General features: G+C 39.1%; 1 protein-coding gene across 1 annotated transcript in view; it reads right to left on the reverse strand.

Moving 5' to 3' along the window:
- Window positions 1–21,325, reverse strand: part of SNX29 (sorting nexin 29) — a 161,528-nt gene that overhangs the window by 119,313 nt on the left and 20,890 nt on the right. The window contains exons 9-13 of the mRNA XM_053471455.1: window positions 19,810–19,928; window positions 18,689–18,779; window positions 17,338–17,420; window positions 4,926–4,989; window positions 3,991–4,119 (exon numbers count right to left, since the gene is read on the reverse strand). Coding sequence (XP_053327430.1) covers window positions 3,991–4,119; window positions 4,926–4,989; window positions 17,338–17,420; window positions 18,689–18,779; window positions 19,810–19,928 — 486 coding nt within the window. The remainder of the gene's footprint in view (window positions 1–3,990; window positions 4,120–4,925; window positions 4,990–17,337; window positions 17,421–18,688; window positions 18,780–19,809; window positions 19,929–21,325) is intronic.

Here is a 21,325-nt window from a genome sequence, read left to right on the forward strand (position 1 = left end):
GAACACTGCAGAGAAGATTACCACTGAACCAGGTTTACCTTATCCTGCTGAAAAATACGGGTAGGATTAGATTTATTGACTTTCTAGAAATTCTTCTATATACACTCGGCACTTATTAGAAGGCGTTTTAAAGGTCCTCTTCCTCCTTCTCTGTTTAATTTTGTAACTAATAATTATTTTATAAAATAACATTGTAGCCTTTATAATTTTGGATAGGAACACTCCATTGTCATGTGACATAAATGACAGATTGCTGCCATGAAAAGTACAAATGCTTCTTAAAGCATTTATGGTATTAAATCTTCAGAGGAAAGTATAACATTACAGATCTGGTAAGTTTTATTTGCTTAATACAGTAAAGATGTACAATGTAGGTGCTATCTAAGTGGGACAGCACCTTTGACAAATTAATAACTGTAATAGTCTTGGCATAATGGTATTTACGTATGTTTTAATGGTTTTATATTGATACGTGTCTTCCTTCAGAATAAAAAACGCTCTAAAATAGCAATAACATAATCGTGACATATGTTCTTATGTAAAGTTTGGATAGTGGTCAACAGAGCAAACAACAGAATCCTCTCAACCTCTGCTTACCTTTTAATGTCACTATAAACAAACTATACGGTAACCCTGCTGTTACCCAATACAGTCAGCTGGATGCCAAAAAAATTCAGATCAATCATAACCCCAATCTACAAAATAGCAGATGGAGTAGGAATGTTAGGCATGTTTTGATGGGCTCTGCAAAAGTGGAGCTGTCATTTTTTCTAATTGCTCTATGGGCTACTAGGGTCTAAAAATGTAATTTCACAATGCACTTCCCGGAAGTAACAGTCCTGAATTTCAAGCAATGTCCTGCTGTTCCATTGTCCCACTTTTGCTAGCAACATGGATCAGGGGCAGGAGATCCTTTGATCTCCCCTGAGCTTTGTAGGGTGCCGTAAAATCAAGGTAGGTCTGTTCTGTTGCAGTGCAGACCTCCATTGTAACTTTTCAAGTGAGGCGGGTGGCTGAGGTCCTGACCCCATCCCTGGCCACACACTCTAACATAGGTGCCCGACTTGGACATCTGACATTTAGGTGTGTCATAACATGCTCTTTTTAATTAACAATAAGTAACTACGATACCTCACTAGGACAAGGAACGTAGCATGGAAGCTCACCAATGCACCATGGCAGTGCTCTGAAGCTGACGGTAGTAGCTGTCAAAATGCTGACCTTTCATTTAAGCAACTAACCTATATACTTTACGCTCAGTTTCAAAAGTAATCCTATCCAGTATGAAAAATTCCTTTGTGGCGGAATCTACTTTTTAGCGAATACTAAAAGTTTCTTCTCCTCTCAAACGTGTAACATTTATGCTTAAAGTTCATGACTTTTAAAGTTTCACGGCTGTTTGTATTACCTGTCAGCAAACTTTAGATGAAGATTGGTGCCCGAGTGAGATTACTACACAGAGAGAACCGAAAAGATAAAGCACATCAGAAAAAGTTATAGGCTCCTTTGTCAGCAAAAAGTTCTGACTGATCCAGTTGACCCAAAAGGGATGACCTCAGAAATTAGCATTTTCAGAATACTTTGCCTCAAAAAGCATTGTGATTTAGTTAAATCCGTCAAGCAGAGGGAAATGTAAAGTAGAATTGTTCCTTGGCTATAGGAAGCAATGACTAACAAATCCTGGTTTTCAAATGCTCTTGAATGTCAATAAACCTGATTGAAGATGCCCAGTTGGCTTTGTCAGTTACTTTGACCACAGTCACATCATTTTTTTAATTTCAATTAAATATCCAGTCAGTTCAAGTTTTTCAGGGGCCCAAACCAAAGGAATTTATCAGGCCCCATCTTTTATACAAGTAACATATCTTCCAACCATCCTATATTTCGTGAGACTGTACAGATTTTCAGGAACTGTCCAGACAGGGCCGGCCCAAGACAAAATGCCGCCTGGGGCAAAGTTTAAAATGCCCCCCTTCCATTATCTACCCTTCCTCTTCCCCCCCTTGTACTTACCTTTCAGCAGTCCTGCGGTGAGTCTCCCTGCTCGGTCTATGCGCCAGCTTGTAATGCTGAGCCCCAGAAATGACGTCATCTTCCGGCGCTCAACATTACAAGCCGGCACCGAGCTAGAGGGCTCGCAGAGGAGAGAGAGAGGGGCGCCGAGCGGGTACTGACAACTTGGTAAGATAAAACCACTCGGCGCCCTCTCTCTCTCTCTCTTCTCGGCTTTAAAAAAAAAAAAAAAACGACTTCAAAAGTGCCGCCTGGAGCGGTTGCCCCACTCGGCTCCATTTTCAGGCCGGCCCTGTGTCCAGAGGAGCTTCCCTACTTTTGCAGGCAGTAGGGATCACAGGCTTGTTTGGGGGATTCTCTGATGTCCCTCTACTGTCAGAGCTGTGGCCGGACAGGTAAAGTAGATGGTTGGTCTCTCCCCTACCCCTCCTCCAACCCTGTCCTACCTCTAACCAATGAAGGTTCCCTGATTTGGACACCAGGAATTTAAGGGAGTATGAAGTAATGGAAAAAAGAAAAAAAAAAGAAAAAAATCACTATTTGTGTCACGTTACTGATCGCTCCCTTTCATCATCTAAGGCATGCTTTAGACCTATGGGGACCCAAAGTAGCCGCTTAATCTGCATACATGCAGGCAGCTGTACGTTTTATTTATACAGTAGAGCTAATTATGAAAATATGTACGATTTAAAGAAAATTTGAGTTTGAAAGCAAATCTGGTAATAGCTTTTTACTAACTAATGAGCACGGTATGCAAGCGAAGGAACGCTTTATAGCCATTCCAAGTGACTGCTTAGGTCATGACAACTTTTGAATGAAACACTGCACAGCAGCGAGAGATCCCTCTTGGAAATCCATCAGAAACAAAACTTTTGGCGTGATGATTCATCCTCAAAAAGGAAAACATCAGAAAACTTTTATAGAACTTGCTTTTTCTTTACTTACATACGGTACAGTGCTACTTCTATCAAGATGCAACATTATTAAAAAGACCCATACTGCACATCGATCAATAAACTATGCATTACTTATTGAACAGAGCTCAGCGGAGGGTTACTAACAAGCTGAATGGTTTGCAAGATAGAAAGACTAAGAGATCTCACTACATATAGCTTGGAGGAAAGGAGAGAAGGAAAAGAAGGGAACATAAAGCTTTTCCAGAGGAGGATCAATAAATGGGGCAGGTGCCCCAGGGCCCCCAAGCTCCAGGGACTTCCTTGCCCAAATCACAATCCCAACCTGCAATCAGGAGCGGCAGGGTCATGGCAGAGAAGGAGGAACTGAGTTTTGGGGCCACATCAAAGCTGTGCAGCTGAGCCTCACTCTTCTTATCCCCCGGTGCACTACAATAGGGAACCTCACTTGCTGAACTGAGGTCCCAGCATTGCAGGGGGATCCCTGTCAAGTGGGGGGGCAAAATGCCACAATCCCTCAGGCCAAGCATACCGCTATGCTGGTGACCACTGCCTAGCTGAGTCTGAGTCATTTCCCTGCGCTCAGACTGGGCAGAACAGCTGTCAGTAAAGGTAGAGGTGTGTGTATGTATGTATGTATGTATGTATGTATGTATTTTAGGTTGTATTTGGAAGCATGTTTTCAAGTTTAAAGTATGGTGTTTACAACTCTCATTATGATGTTTGCTGTAGAAGAATGTCTAAATTAACAAGTGGGCTATTTTGTGAGGTCCATATCATTACCAAAGACCAATGATTTCTAAGAAACTGGTAAGAAGCACCAGAAAAGAAGGGGAATCCATACATGGCAAAATATAGAGGTATGCCTTAATCCTTGCTCTATGTGCCTACAATTTCACATATTTTTAGGGGCCTGTGCACTCAGGGTAAAGTTATTTTAGGCCAAATTTGTCCTTACTGCAATCCAAACATTTGAGCAGTTTTGACGAAATCCATCATTAACGTTGTATTTGAAAGATTTTGTGAAATGTCTTGGAATGGTTCCCTGGCTATCGCTTGCTACCTTGCCAATGCCTGGATCTTCGCAGCGTGCCGCTCCTCCTGTTCAGCCACTTTCCTCTTCAGGTTGTCAATTTCCAGCCTGAGTGCTGAAGAATGTTCCATCTCTGAATCAAGCAGGTTTCTCAGAGATCTGAAAAAAACAAAACAGAAAGCACCATCTGCCACAAAATTCACAAAACATCCATTGCCTCCAACATCAAAAATGTCAAAGTTATTTAGTTTGTCCAGTTTTAAACCCATATTAAAGATTCTGAGAAAGGTCCAAAGAGTACATATTCTGGAAGTCACATTGCAGTTGCTTTTTTTCCAGAAGGCAAGAGTGATATTACCCCATGGAAAAACATGGCAAAAGATCCAACCACACATGTTTGCATCAACTACATGAGGACTTGGAACATGGAAAGTGGAAAATCTATCTAGTCAGAGTGACTCTATGGTGTACAGGTGGAAGAGGTTGGTGTCTGTTTCGGCACAGACCTTTTTGCATGTGCTTCCTTGTGGTGTAGATATGCTGTCTCGGAATACAATGCCAGGGAGCCATGGCGGTTCATTAAGACCACATGGGTTAGTCCCAATATTAGTGAGGGAGGTGTGTTTGTGATGCTCCACAATACGTGCAAACAATTCACACATAAAAAAGGGAGCTTGCGTGGCTTCTACGGCAAGATATCATCGAAACCAAGCTCAGTACAAACGGGAACTTTGATGAGTGCTGCCGCAAGACAGGGATATCATTTTGAATCCATATGGGGGACATTCACAATTATAGTTATTTAGTGAAACATTAAACAGATGCACAGACTTGTGTAATGAGAAACTTTCCTTAAATAAATACATGTAGAAAAGACATCTTCATAAACTGCAAACTTAGTAGCTGTACCCTTGTCCAAATCAATGAATTAGAAAGGGGATTTTTAATACAATCATAAAACCTACGCATTCTGTTCTTCAAGCTCATCCTTTCTGTTCATCAACAGCACAACCGCTTGACGAAGTTCACCTACAGGAGCGGGAAGCAAAGTAGAATTATTACAGGCATATGAAACAATGTCAATTTAAAAAAGAACATCTCAGGCAAATCCATTTCATTGATCGATAAAGAAGCTCCTTTTTCATTGATTGTGTTTCTAAAGGGAGCTTGTAATGATTATTCTCCCTTTGCCTCCTTAGACTGCTGTATCCACCTTGCAACATTACCTTTGCTGGACACATTAATGTTGAATTTAAAAGCCAGCTGGATTCTTTTACTTGCCAAGAACGGATTTGTCCTAATCCATGGAGATCGATAAAAAGCAGCACCATCACTTGTGCCAGGATTATATGTGTGGAGCCACAGCCGGACGGCTACTGAGATTTTTCCAGGTGAAGTATTTAGCTTATTTAAATCCTCTGTGACCAGAATCTCAAACAAGGCTTGTCATATCTTAGGAGTTGAATTTCCATTCAACTGGCACTCAGGGCTGGCCCTAACATATAGGAAATCTAGCAGAATGTCTAGCGTATTGCATACCTCCGAAGTGTCCTGGTTATGTCCCACTTTTAGGAGCAGTGGGGTTCATGGGAAAGTTGAGAAGGTCCTCTAATGTCTCCTTACCAGCCGTTACAGCACAGACCTCCATCAGAGCTCCCAGGTGGTAAGGTGGGCAGTTGACCATGCCTCTGACCCCATCCGCGTGGCCTTTTGGGTAATGTTTGCGTATGTAGAAGAGGTGTCAGACACACAGTTCTGAAATAGCACTAAAAACTCTAAGGTCAGAGGCACTTTACCTGGGGAGTCTTCTAGACTGCCCAAGTTGAGCTTCTGATGCTAACCCCCCCTCCAAAAAAAATAAAAAAATAAAGTAGCACTGTACATTTCCATAGCCAGCTGGGGAAGGAGACAACTATTGATGTCATTCTAGCAATAGCAAAAAAAGGAGAACAAAACTATACAAACATAGTAACACGCAAAAATATAATGGAGTCCATGAAGAAGCACTTCTACATACATCAACAAGAACAGAAATCCATATTTTTTATACATGTCAAAGATATCAAGAACGTTCCTTTAATTGGAGATAAAGTTGTTTCTGTAGAGTTGTTTCTGTAAGTCCACATTGTTGATTGTGATGCACTATGCGTTACATCACGTTTACCCACTACCAACCAACTAGAGTAACCAGATAAAACAGAAGAAGCACCATATATTTAACATTATTACAAAATACAATTTTCATTTGGCCGCCATATATGCTGCTTTGGAATAGTACTTGGATATAGTAGCAAAATAAAACGTTTATGCTAATGAAGATGTGAGATGGATAATGTAGGGTTAATATGTTTTAGCAGCTTGAAATTTACCAATTAAGTCTTGCTGTCTTCACATAAATCTCTCACACAGTCGTGTCACGTAATAATCCCATTTCTAATTATAACGTACATGTCTAATATTCAATGTAATATTAACAAAAAATCCAATTTCAGTGAAAAGTTAAAAATAATCAGTACTCATGGCTCTCATTTCTTGGTTCCCTGCCAGTATGTTCAAGGCAGAGTTATTCTAAAACAAACCTGTTTTTCCCCTCGCTTGCCAGTCATCATATACTGAAATGGGAACATTGAGCTCATCCGTATAAAAACAGAACGCTACAAACTTAAATAGCGCTATATTTTTAAGAAAAAGAAAAGCAATTGTCTCCGTTCCTAGGATAAAGCTGCTACCTAGCGACGTGCGTCTAATATACCTGCGTCACATATTTTAGTTACGCCACAAATTAAGATTTCATTGACGCAAATATATTTTAGTCCTTTTAAGAGATGCTTGAATTAAATCAGTTTTCTACAATTTCCAAGCTGCTGGCTAAGCATGGCATGTAACCTGCAAGGGTGTTAAGAATGATATACTTTAGCAAAAGACAAAATATGTCCTTACTTATGCATCATAAACCCAAAGGAGGCTACCAAAATATTCCCGATTATAAATGTTTTGAGAAAATCACTTGCAAATGGGGATAGAATAAACAAGAAACATGACTTTAAAAGGGGGAGAAATAACTGAATGGGGGGATAATCATGCCAAAGAACAAGTTGTTGAGACGGCCGCTACATATGTTTATTAGTGATTTACTAAACTAGATGGTAAGCTCGTTTGAGCCGGGCCCTCCTCACCTGTTGTTTCTGTAAGTCATATTGTTATGTTATATACTACTTGTTATGTTCTGTCTGCCCATTGTACAGCGCTACGGAATTTGATGGCGCTATATAAAACAATAAATAATAATAACTGCTGTATTATTATTACTTCTGTTTGATATCCTGATTAAGTTAATTATGCTTTTATTTTTGGGTTAGCTATCCACAAAAGGCATTGTCGGGCATGTTCCCACAATGAAAATTACATTGGAAGTCACCCCAAACAGGAAGAATGGCTTGGGACTGGTTAAAACAGGGTAGTTGGCGCTTGATGTTAACCATAGGATGCAGAAGGATGGCAGCTCCCACATACAGTCCAAAGGGAAATCTTTTTTTATAGTAATTTGTGGGGTGAAAAGAAAAAAAAAGTTGAACACAGGATCAAAAATTAGGACAATATAGAATGTATCAGTTTACTTTTACGAATGTTTTACCAATAAAAAGATTGGCTTGGGGATAGGCGCAAGTTTTGATGCCATACGATACTGTATATGTACCGTAATGTTTTTTTAATATCACGGTTGCCTTCCCAGAATACGCCTTTCATTCCAGGGACTTACCGGGCATTGATCACTGAAATGAAATACGCCATGCTCTTGGACGCAATGTGTAGCCGTGTGAATCCAGCCAGCAGCCACACAATACGGTACCGGGTCTGCCGTACATGTGGGGGGCACCATCAGGCATTTGCCCAGTTTACCAGATAGCCGGCCGGGGCCAGCTTCCTTCCCTTAAGAAATAATATTTATAGATATTCTGACTAAAATTTGTGTAGCAAATTTTTGATAATAAAAGCAGCCATTTTCCCGCTAAGGAATCAATTGCATCAACGTGATTATATGTTTTGGATTTGAGCGGAGTGAAATTTTATATTAAATACTAAACGGCAGGTTCAACCTTTTAAAATGCTGCATTGATCCGGACCCTGAATGCACAGACTCATATCTTGAAAAAGATCCAGCCCATTTTGTCTTCTCTTAAAAACATTACACTTCAGTGTTGTTCCATTATGTCCTCTTAACTGATTGTATGGCACTCGTGAAGCACTGAGATCGATACAATAAGACTTACTCAAAAAATAACAGTTAATGGAATCTTAACATACTGTTATTTTATAACACCCAAAAATCAGGATATTCTACTGGGGTGGCCGTTCAGGAACAGTATTTATTCAAGTGTTACAGACAGCGGGACTTTACAAAAGTTTGAAACTTTTACATTTGCAGTGGAAAGGCTACAGAACAATACCGCTTGATTTACATCTTGATTTAAGGATAACCATTAAATAACTAAAATAAATCAGTTAAGTGTGACAACAGCTGAAATTAAAAGTTCTGTAGACTCTTGTTGTGGGAACCAGAAAAGAAGAACAATAATCAAGGCTACTTGTGGGACTTTGAAGCAAATGAATCGAGCACTCATACAAATGCATACAATCGCAGAGCTTTTTTTTCTGGTAGTTCAGCTGACTAACAACAGAGTTTCTCAACATCATTCCGCACAGCCAAATGAACGGGTTGTCATCCATAACCTGAGGTCCTAGTGAGAAGTAAACGCTGTTTACAGGCTTGTGTTAGTCTATGCTCTGCTGACATACCCCATTTGGGTTTCTCTTCCCTGCCTGCTCATCTACATTCTGGTGTCCTGACCTCAGCTTGTCTGTACGTTTCATTACTTTACTTTTCTATTATGCCTTTATTCCTGTACATGTCTACCCTCAGCTGCAGTAGTTTGCTCCGATGGTCACTTGGAAGCTTAACCAGAGAGGGACGCGATTCCTTTAGGAGAAGATCATCCACTACCCGAGTCCCTGCAACACGCTGCATTCGGTACCTATTCTACACACCTTGATAATGGATTCCACCTCCATGTACTACACGAAGGCATCTCCATGGTCTCTGTGCCTACCAACATAAAGCTTAAGAACAATAAACATCCCTGGTTCACCATCTGTAGGTTCTAAACAGCTTTCCCTCAAAACAATTTGTGGTGACCCTGACATGCTTTCCTATGAAATATCATAATGTCACATTCGTTTCTAACCCAAGTCACCTATTAGGAAAAAGCATTTAACAAATGGGACTTTTCACAATTTTCACAATTTATTAATAATGCATAAAACATTTGGTAGCATACTTTTTTAACTTGGAAGTAAGCCATAAGGCTAATATTCAGATTAATGCTGAACCTAGGGTGGGTGTGGGAATAATGCTAACTTCTTGCCTTAACAAACACAGATAACCACACCCACTTTCTACTCCACCTCTTTGGGCTTCCCGACCTCACCATGCAACATGTTACTCACTTCCCATACTGCCAGCTTTGCCGCCAAACAGTTTGTCTGTATCTTTACAGCGGTTATTTTGAGGAAAGTAGAATAACAAGGGAATTCATGATATTAAAACTGCAGAGTTAAACAAAATAAAATTAAACTAAATTTCCCCAAACTCAGTGATTTATTCACATTTTGACACTGAGGGTATACTGTGCAAGACATTGACGAAGATACACCCTAACTTCCATCACTATGTACTGAGCCAGACACTGACGGTGGTACAGCATTACTCCCAATATCACATCAGTATATTATCGAGCAGCACCGGGGCGGGTGGCGACAGGCAGGGGTGGAAACAGAGGGGTGCAGAGCTGCTCGTTCATAAAAAAAAATCTTTCAGCAACTGCTCGGCTCCGCGCCTCTCTCTCCCGCTCCCTGTCACCTGGGTGCCGTGCACCCGCCTTGAAGACCTGGATTCATGGTTCCTAGAGAGTTCATTAGAGACATCAGAAACTCATTTCTGTAGGATATCTACCTATATTTAGCTGAAAAGAAGTAGACTGATGTAGGCAACACAAAGTTATAAAACAACAGGTGGAGGAAGGCCTGTCCTTCAGAAATCTTGGGATTAGGGAATAAGACACTTGAAGCAATTTTGCTCCCAAGAGGAGTGCAACCAGTATTAGAAAGGAATGAGCTATGGGCACACAGCTGTGCTGCTTCTTACTATTGCTTCCCTGATCCCAATCCAATACAAAGCACAGCAAGGCAATTACTGACGCCAAGATGAGAATTTAGGTGACTGGAAGCAATTGACCACTTCGCGATCAGAGAGAACAGCAATATCTTTCTGTGGCAGGGTTACAATATGTCCTTTGAAGTATGCACATCCTGGTTTATTTACATGGAATGGCAACAACTAAATATTGAATCACAAGCATAAATATATAATTCTGAAGACCTTACAACAATGATGCTTGCATTCAACAAATGACATAGATATTAGCCTATATGAAAATTATTATTGACTGAGGTCAACAAAAAATACAAGATTGCTATAAATAATCAAACAGTGCAATAACTGCATCACTTGAACTCGACCCTACGAAGGACAGCTTTGGCATTTTCCTCTCAATGCAACAAACTTGGGACCATGCAACTGTGTCTCTGGTAAACAGGAACCATACATCTCCAATTTATTAATTGTGTTCAATAAACCTGAAAAATTCTGCAGACACGAGGCTTAAAAACCTTACATATTTCACCTAGTAAGTCTTAAGTACCTTAATCAATTAGCCACCTTTTAGTTTGAGCTTCCTATTAGAAGTTAAATGGTGAGGCATATAAAGCCTTCCTGCTTTCTAATCACAGAGATTCCCTTAGTTTATGAGCCATGTGATCTTATATTAGCCTAGTAACACAGTAGTTTAGTTACGCTCACACTGTGGCTTCACATTGCAGTCAGGTGAGCCATTGTGCCAGAATACAATATAAGAAAGCCTAATAGATATTTTACTTTTTTGTGCAGGTTTGGGCACTGGTAATGTGTTCCTTGTTTATAAAACATGGTTACATTTCTGTGTCACTGCTGCCATCCGGTAGACTGCGACTGAGCGAAGACATGATGGAGTTTATCCAGCTTTCTTACTTCACTATTCATTATGAAAGGCCGACAATAGTAGGTTTGATGAGCACAAAGGTCTGAGCTGGCCCTTTATAACTTACAATTTAATGGATGGGGAGACTGAAGAAACTTCACTGATTTAACTACATTATATAGAGCAAGCAAAGCTCTTCCTTCAGCAGAAGCTCACCGGGGTTAGGCCTTCATAATGCATAATGAAGTCAAGGAGGTGAAACCACTACTCTGCCGCAAACTCTCCCGACACCTCTTTAGTGAATAAACCCCATTGTCCCCCTGTAAAGTACCCACCGAAATCAATAGGCTCGTGACTCGGAAAACAGTATGCAGCATGCCTGAGATCTGCATTAGCCTTAATTTCTGCTACTACCAAAGCACTAAGTAGCACTTCTTTGTCCTACACTCAGTAGGGACTTCACTAAGGATATGGCCCACTTTGCACCACTAGTATGACTCCCTAGCCAGCATTTTTCGCATCTAAGTAGAGGTATTCAGTCAAGGATACAATTCACGCTTTCCATCTGCAGAAACAGTTAATCATTTTACATGTGATACATTAAAAAAAACCTAAACTATTGCAAAAAAAATGAATTTTTGATTTAGTAATCACAAAAAAATGACAGCAGCTTTCTTCTAGCCTCTGTCCTTTAGTTAATAGACTATCCTATTCCCTATTTTATGCCTGCCTTCCATTAAGAATGAGGTTGCTATGCAACCAACAAGAAGCCTTTCTCCTACTTAGAATTCCCATTTATGGCAGAAGGAGAGCCATTCTACATTCGAGATATCCACTGGAAAAAGAAAAAAGAAAGCCAATGTATTTGCTGAATGTGTCATTTACATCTATTTTTACCCAAAGACAACCACAGCTAATCACTTGGTTTTTATACGACTATTATATAATAAACATCTGATTATTTTTATGGCGTCATAATAGAACCTGTGTTTTCTCTATTAATCAAGCAATCAAAGGCTATTTTACACTGCCTCCTTGGGAATCGGGAAATAAGAATGCTCTGTGTGAAACTGGATGTTAGTGCGGAACAAGAATAGTAGAGAAGTAGGACAATGAAACAATGAGAAATATAAAAAGATCAAGTTCTCCCCCAAGTGGCTGCACCGTTTAAAAGCAAAGCCAAAGGAAACCAATAATACTGAATACACGGGCTATAGAGTCGCGTTCCTAAAATCCCATAGACGGCAGTGTTTTAGCAGCAGCTCATGATCTAGGCAATATTACTCTAGCATTTAATCTTAATTCCAAATATTAAACGTTCAGACAGACATAAATTGGGGATTTACCAGTAATATTATTAAATTCACAGCATTTGGCATTTCCTTTTCGTAAGCAGATCTCTGTTGCTAACAAAAAAGCCTATTTTGTGCTGTCCTTAAGGCAAAAACAAAAAAATCAGGGGATACCCCAACCTCCTTAACTCTTTCTACAGCATGCAAATTGGTTCATTGTATTTTTTTAAATATGAAACGGGAAGAATACTCCACGAACATGCTCGGTCATTAGGGGCTGTGCTCCCATTGGAGTTGGGGTGCCAGGGTATAAGCAGCCAAAACGTTACTAGCAAAACATGTGTTGACACTGATTTCAGAGGGCGCTACTGAGTATGTGCAAGAAGTGTACTTATGAATGCTTCCTGCTTGCAGTGGAGGCCGCTGGGGGAGGAGTTAAATCAGACACAATAATCATTTTTTAGCTCCAGTAATTAGAGACAACATGCATCAATTTGTATACTTTTGTAACCATCTCGGACTATAATCAGTAAGTACTTTCCTAAATATATAAAACGTTATATTATATTATCAGCCTGCATACACCACATATATAATATATTTAGCCATGATTCCATTGACTTCACCCTGGGGCCCCACATAAAAAAATGGGTGTCAATTGAACTTGTCAAAAGTAGAAGGTGGTAGGGAAGTGGTATCTGTTATATCCTTTTGTTATTTTCCTATAAGTAAAAAGCCTCATGACCTGGAAGGTTCTTGGATATGGATCATGGTACCAATCGTGTCACAGCCGACATCAAATGTCTTCAAACTTCCTTATGCAAACAATGTAGTTATGTGAGATAACACTCTGATAAGGCGAGCCAGGCGTCAGATCATGTTAGGGCTGCCTCTTAATGTTCGAAGTCCGGCGAGGAAAGTCTGTAATAAACTGGGGTAACAGGGGAAAACTGTGGTGCTCCTAAGCCTTTGCTTCAAGCAATAGAAACATAACGGGCATTAACTGGAAATCCTTTAAGAAAGGTAGCAAAAGGAGTAAAACGTCATTCTTCCCAGGCAACAAAACACAAAATAATGCAGTCTGATGTCCACACATTCTATTAGTGACTTGGGATAGCAGAGCAGTTTCATGGGGTGAAGGATACACAATGGGAAAAAGAGACCTTTGGTGAAGGAAGATATTACACTGCATGCTTAGAACTAATCTGTTTTAGAACAATAGGATTTTGTGTTATTTCTCTTTGGGGACAATTAAGGTTTTCTGGTCTCCATTGTGCATTCTGCGAGTCTTGGAATTTAGTGTATGGAATATGTTCCGTGGTATTTGCTTGGTCTAGATTGGTCTAGCACAGGCTTCGGAGGCCACAAACAGGACACAATTTGGATATTTCAGCTTGAGTACAGGCGTCTTAAAAAAGAGAGGATACACAAAATTGTTGGTCTGTTTGTGTCCCTCAAGCATCTGCGCTGAGCCACTGGCCTACACCATATACTCCTTAAGGAACAGTAATGGATTGTCCAAGTTATATGTTTGTCATTGAAAACCAGTATCTTAAGCAGACATCTGGACCAGCAATTTGTGTTACAGCTCAACAATGGAAATATGCAGAAATGTTTGAGATTAATCACGCTCTGTTATTACTGCCATTCACAATTACTACAAAATGTCCATTCTGCAAGAAAAAATTACTATGAAATTAAATTCCTGCCTAACAAGAGAAAATGATGTATATGTTTTGAGAATTACATTCAATTCAGTTTTCAAATGAGAAAGGGCTTGAAATCTGATAGCAGTACTGGTAAGCGATAGTATCACAAATGTAATTCACTTGCAAATGAAACCAGGTTTGGTGTCATCACAAGCTGGACAGGCCAATACATCTTGATATCAATTTCCCTGTTATCTGCATGTGTGACGGCACCCACTGCTTGGTCGATTCACTTTAAAAAAGTTCATGTTTTGATCACGAATATCATAATCACTGTATAAAATTATTGCTTACAAAGGCAGCGGATACTTTCCAGCATTTCAAATGGCCAAAGACGGACATCTTTGTTTTAGGGGTTTGGATGGAGGCGCATCTAGGGGACTTTTTATGTGACTTTGTTACCAATTAAGAGTAGGCTGTTGGGTTTTATACCTGAGCTCGTTGGACAGGCCACTAATCAAACTGGATCTTCCATATTTATGATTTACAGTGCCAGAATATTACAAGAAGAAAGATCAACAGAATGAAAAGAATGTGTACGTAAATATGATTGAAAGATACTTAATGCTATTCCCTCCTTCCAGCCTGTTAGCGCCATTTAAATAAAATATACACACAAGCTTCCTGCTGACTGCTTTCTTCATCAGTTATTACACATATTAAAATAAGCAACCAATCAAACTTTACGCAGACGATATATTACTTACAATTAAAGATCCAGTGAATTCAGTGAATCAGATCATTAAGCAAATAGATCGATTTAGTTTTATTTCTAACTATAAACTAAACATAAACAAATCAATAGTGTTATCTTCCTATCTTAGTGAAATACAAAAGAAAGAAATTGAGAGAATTGGTTTCGGTTGTACAAATGATACTTTAGTTTATTTAGGTCTTAAAATTACAAATACTCCAAGTACATGGGTTGAAAAAAATTTACTCCCCATGATTAAAGAAATGAATTTATCCTTTAAAAAATGGCGAAACCTATTTATCTCTTGGTGGGGGAGGATAAATGTGGTGAAAGCATATATTTTACCCAAATTTATATATTTGTTTAGGATGATTCCACTAAATATACCTTACAGTTGGCTGGATCTAATTCAGGGCGCTATAAATAGATTTATTTGGGGAGGTAGGAAACCGAGACTAAATGCTAAATTGATTACAAAAAAGAAAGACCAAGGAGGATTAAGTGTTCCACTAATCCAAGAATATTCACAAGCAGCCCTGTTAATGCATGCTAGTATATCACAGAGAAAGGAATCTAGGCAGGAGGCTTGGTATAGAGGTGAGACTATAAAAATATATCCTGTTAAAGCGCTACAAACTCTGTTCTGGGTCCCCTACAAGAGAGCGATAGAATTAATTCCAACTATAAATAGCTTAGTTTTAAGACAACTGTATACGAATTGGATTTGGGTAAGAAGCAAGTTAGGGTTAAAAAATAAGATCATAATAGATTTACCGTTGGATATTATGGAAAATTTAATGGATAATATTAATTTAAAAACTTGGCTACAAGGAGGTCCTTATAGAATTAAAGATTTAATCAATGGCTCTAATGTGAAGCCCATCTCTCAGCTTCAAATAGAACTTAATCTGCCAGAAGGTGAAGTATATAATTATTTAAGAGTTAAAAGTTTTTTACTAAAATCGATAAATTGGAATTTAAATGTAAAAGTACAAAAACTGTTAAGTGACCTAGTAGTAGGGGATTCACAAAAAAATTGTTGTCAAAAGCACTAACTCTGATAACGCTACTTAAAAGGGAATGTATCCCCCCAGCAATTAAAAAATGGGAGAGAGAGTTAGATATCATAATTAAACCGGAAGAATGGAATAAATCATTATATGTATCGTATAAAAATATACACTGTTTGAACCTTAATGAGATGCAACATAAACTGATGAACCGGTGGTATTTAGTGCCTACAACATTGGCAAAAATCTCCCCCAATAATTTGGCGAATTGTTGGAGATGCGGGTATCATAAAGGAGATATGATCCATATTTGGTGGAGCTGTCCTTTGATAAATAGAATCTGGCAAGAATTATCTAACAAGCTCATTAAACTGTTTGGATCACATTGGGGACTAACACCAGAAAGAGTTTTATTACATCTAAATTTACCTAAAATATCTATTCAGGAATTGCAGTTCTTAATACATGTCTTAACAGCAGTCAAAATAATTATCTCTAGGAATTGGAGAACTTCTGATCCAATTAATTGGATAAAAATAAAAGTCCAAATTATGCATCAATGCTATATGGAAAAATTGCTTCTGTTATATGATAGAGGGAATAAAGCTGGGTCAGAAGCCTGGGAAAACTGGATAAAATTGCTGCAAGAAGGTAAAATGGATTAATAAAGAACTGCAATCCTTTAATTTCTTCTTCTGCAGTTATATTTCTGCAGATTGAAAGAAACAGAGCTTTAACAATATCCCAATAGAGTCAATAACACATTGATATGAAGAAGTAGTATTGTCCTCGTATTTTTATTTATTTATTTCACTTTTTTGAAATACGTGGCAATTGAGGCTGTCAATTGGAATCCAAAACTGTATGTCTGTCTTAAATTATGTTAAGTATTTATGTATCTGTTTAAATTTTGTTGTTGTACTGATGTATTTATGCATTCACCTGTAAGTCTTTGTGTATTTTCATAATAAAAAAAAAAAAAAAAAAAAAAAAAAAATAAGCAACCAATGAGCTGCTTAGCAGGATCCTTTCCTCAGGAGAAGAGGAGTTAAATATTTATTGCAAACCTGCAGAAATGGCCGTCGGGTAAATTAGGAAAATGCAAGCGGGTCTCTGCCCAGCGGTGCCTTCCATGCATTGTTGTTCCTGTCAGATCCTGTCTAAGCGCGTGGAGCCGCCGGCTGGCCACACGCTGTAGGAGTGTAAGAGCGTGTATCCGGCAAGACGCTGCACTTTTCGGCTGCTGGTTTTAAAACTGGCGAGGCCAATTTTCATCCTCACTCCCGCCATTATTACAAATATGGTTAAATTGACATGTGGACGTTAATAGTGTTCCCACAACATATGGTCACGTTTTATGCTCTACTGATTAGTGTGTACCAGCGCCACTATCCTTCACCCGTCTCCAATATCATCAACCTCATTAAACGTATTTCTATATGAGGTCTCGTTAATAATGTGAAGAACATGGAGGCACTGAAATGACAAGACTTCATTGCTGGTAGAGTTTAGGGAGCTTCTTATCCCCTAGGGATCTCATGCTCTACACACCTGTCACACACTGGCTCTGCTTTGATTAGAGGGAGTATTAGTACTCACTAAGAGTCATTGATTCTGGTCCAGATGTTACCGGTATAGTACTGTCCACGGTACTCGATGGTGCTGGAGAGTTGGTTTCCATACTGTATATGACATAAAAAAAGACAGGGGCGTTGCATTAACAAAGAAGCTTGACACGAGTGACATGATATTGGGTGATAATACCATCTATTATTCAGCTGACGATTTGGTTAATACAATACAATTAATAATAATAATAATAATGACATCCTTCAGCTATGGAAACAGAAGAAAATCATTAACTGAAACTTATATTACACCTAAGCCTGTGGCCCTTTGACTTTACCCCATGACCTCTTGCTTTAGCACAGTGTTCTATAAAACACACTTTATCATGGCACTTTATTTAAACTCTTTAGTCTTTCCTGGATTTTTTCTCATGTGAACTACGTACCCAGGGGACGGCTGGCACAATAAAGCCCCCCCCCCAGTGCAACACTAACACAGTTATACACACCGACACACACAATTACTCTGTTAATTAGTATGTCCTCAGGAAAGCTAGTACATGGTGTAAGCAGCCAAGGGTCATGTGACGCTGGCTTATGTGACCCCGCTGAGGTTCTGCCCTGGACCAGCCCTGTTTGGAGAATCTGCAGTATGACTTCTATGCTCTCTCTGCCACAAATCTCACCTGTTATTCTGCTCACATTTCCCACATTCGTAATATAGCCTGAATAACTTTAAAGGGACAGTTCACGGGGAAACAATAATGTAAAGGGGTCACAGCTTTCATATGCATTAAAGTGCATATGATGGCCCAAGAGTCCCTTTAAGTGATTTACAAATAAAGACTGTGAAGGCCATTTGTCGTTGCTGTCTGTATATATTATATTGGGGCTTTGTATTTTTATATCTACTTTGTATCATTTTCAACTTAAAATATTCCAAAAGATCAAAGGTTTTTTTTTTATTAGTACCTCATGTTTCATCTTTTGTGACTATTCTATAATTTGTTTTGTCGGGTTTGGTTTTGGTTTTGTGTATTTTTCTGTGCATTTCACACTGTTAGATTCTGCTTTATTAAATCCCTGCCTAATCGAGTATCTTCTAAACATTAGAGATGAATCACCTCAATAGTCACAGAAAATTAGAAGGAGATGAGTGTTTTTCTCTACTCCGTTCCTCTGTAAGTTCAATGCAGGGGAAGATGTACTAAGGGGGTATGACATCTAAACGGAGCTATGTCAAAAAACATACTGCAGAGATACAGAAACCATAATCAATGGGTACAATGTATATTTTGGAAGCATTTAAAATAGAGTTTTACATGAGTTTATATTTAAATGTTTAAAAAACTATAAAATATTCATATCATAGCATCAAGTACCTGTATTGGATGTTTGATCCCCGCTGAGCCAGCTCTACTGCGAGCGTGGCACTGACGTTATCTCCGAACGGCAAATTATCCAATGTGGAATCTATGGGTTGAGACGTAAAGCAGCATTAACAAGGAGTAAAAAAGACATTGTCTACGCTTAGAAATATATTTATTAATCCACATCAGGCCCCAGAGTCATATATATATATGGTGGCTGGTAGATGTGACATTGATCTAACTAGCTAGACATACCCAGCTCCGGTATATCATAAAACAGCCAGGTATTAACATGATCAAACACAATAATGAGGAAGAAAGAGGTCAGTGAAGCAGGTACAAACTGACCGAAATCTATTACCGTCACGTCAGTGCGGGTTATAGAAGCAGTTCATCCTAATTCAGTTGTAACTAATATTTGTATTAAGGCTCTAAAGATTTAACCTTAGTAAGTCATTGAAGGGAACGTCATCTCAAAGCACAATGTTCATCAACATCAGACGGTTAGTACATTACATAATTTACATAAATTAAAGGCACCACACAAAGGTGTTTTCCCTGCCAACACCATACCAGACAGCCCTATGAAAACCAATGCCCGAATCCTGCCGTGTTCGTAAAATGTGGCACATATGTTTCACATATATTCAAAAGTCAGAGGATCCAGTAATGATAAAAGGACACAGGCATGTTTCTAAAGCAATATATTTCATACGCCAGCTGGGCTCTTCACATGATCGTACACTTTAAATAATTGAACAAAGGCAAAGTGGAAAAAACAAATCAAAGGAGTCTTTTCTTGTTCCATATGAGAACAGAAACCACAAAGAGGGGCTTATTTATATAGGTTTTAAAGTGCATGATTCTTGTGCTTGGGTTGCATTCAGGTTGTGATCGAGAGGCAAGTACACTACATGCTGAGCAGCAGACGCCATCACAGATATCATTAAATATATGAGGGATTCAGGCTATGTGATGGACTCGATGATAATACATCAGAGAGGGTGATGAGTTCCATTCAAGTCGCTGAAGTAGACCCCAAAGAGATGGGTAATGTTTAAGTCATGGGATGGTAATTCACCTACCTTGACTTTTTATACTTTCTGCAACTTGGACAGCTACTTCCAACTTACCTGAATGAGGGTAGGAGCCAGCGGCGTTTACAGGAAACAGAACATCCGCATTATCGTTCAGGACTTGTAAGGGCGCCCAGCGGCATACTTCAGCCGTTTCTGCACTTCCTATAGGCATCCTATAAACAGGAGAACAATTACTAAACCTTATAGAATTTAAAACATCTCCAAATGTCAACTCCACGACTCCGCTATGCGTTATAAAGAACCCTGCATGATGCGCCGTTAACATGTGAACATATCATAAAAGCTTGTTTTAAAAATGCATTAAACAGGTCCAGCTCGGCCCTCGCGGAAGAGGCTTCTGCTGTTTGCGCTTAACTAACATTAACTGGACCACTTTTCACTATATTTGGTAAGCTATAGGTATATTTAGAGGTTAGAGAAACATATGTTTGGTTTTTCAGGACACGTACAGTTACTTTATCAAATCCAGGTAAACTGTGCATCACATTATATAATGGTAAAAAAAAATCCTTTTGCCCCATTATTTCCCAGAATATGCCAAATTAAATAACGTAGGTAATTAAAACTAAATATTTTAAGGAAAAGCTCAGCCCCCTCTATATGGAACTGTGCACGCATGTAGATTGCATTGAGGGAAGGGGCTGGATGATTATATATATATATTTTTTTTTTTTATTATGTATATATATTATAGATAGATAGATATAATTGGGCTCCTATGTGGTTGTCACTGAAAGAGTTAATAGGTTGTTCTATACTTTATACTTTGACAATATCGCGGCAGCTCTAGGAATCTGACATTTGGAATATGTATATATGACAAAGGAAACTAAGTTCTCAGACTCTTCCTGTCTAAAGGTATGAAAGGTCCTGATGCCGACCCACAACAAACAGACCAACACCGAGACAAACCCACGGGTACAATCTGAGGCAAAGAGGCAAATACCGAGACATCGGAGCGAGAGAGACGGCAGCGAGCGACCCAGACACCCAGAAAGCCACAGAATCCGTTCAAAGCAATTTATAGCCGAATGCATCTGGATTTAACAAGCAGAGACTCCTGAAACATTGTGACAACATTAAAAAAGAAATGCTGGGTTTGCCTAATTTTAGTGCCTGGCAACCGTTGGTTTTACTCATCAAGAGGAAACAGATGCACTTTAATTCAGAGTATTACATATTATGATATACAATGATGTATAATGATTATATTTTATCGCTCTCCCAGCGAGCCGGTTAATGGTTTTATTTTTAAATATGATGTTCAGAAGCTGCCAATCTAGCCGGGGCATGAGGTTAAAGAGAGCAGGTGGACTCTCAGCAGCTTTAGATGAGGTCAGTGAAGTCATAGCATCTCAGAATTTCACTTTCACATCACCGAAGGGGATTCCCGGCTGCCATGAATAGTAGAACTGAGTAAATAAGAGATCTTATTGCCTCGCTCTTTAGCAGAGAAGTACTGCTATTTCCGAATCAGTAAAACGTGTGATCTTACTATTATGGCCAACATAATTCACCCTAGCGGGAGAAGCCTCGCTCGGAAACGCAT

This window comes from Spea bombifrons, chromosome 7 (genome assembly GCF_027358695.1).
Source record: "Spea bombifrons isolate aSpeBom1 chromosome 7, aSpeBom1.2.pri, whole genome shotgun sequence".
NCBI lineage: Eukaryota > Metazoa > Chordata > Amphibia > Anura > Pelobatidae > Spea > Spea bombifrons.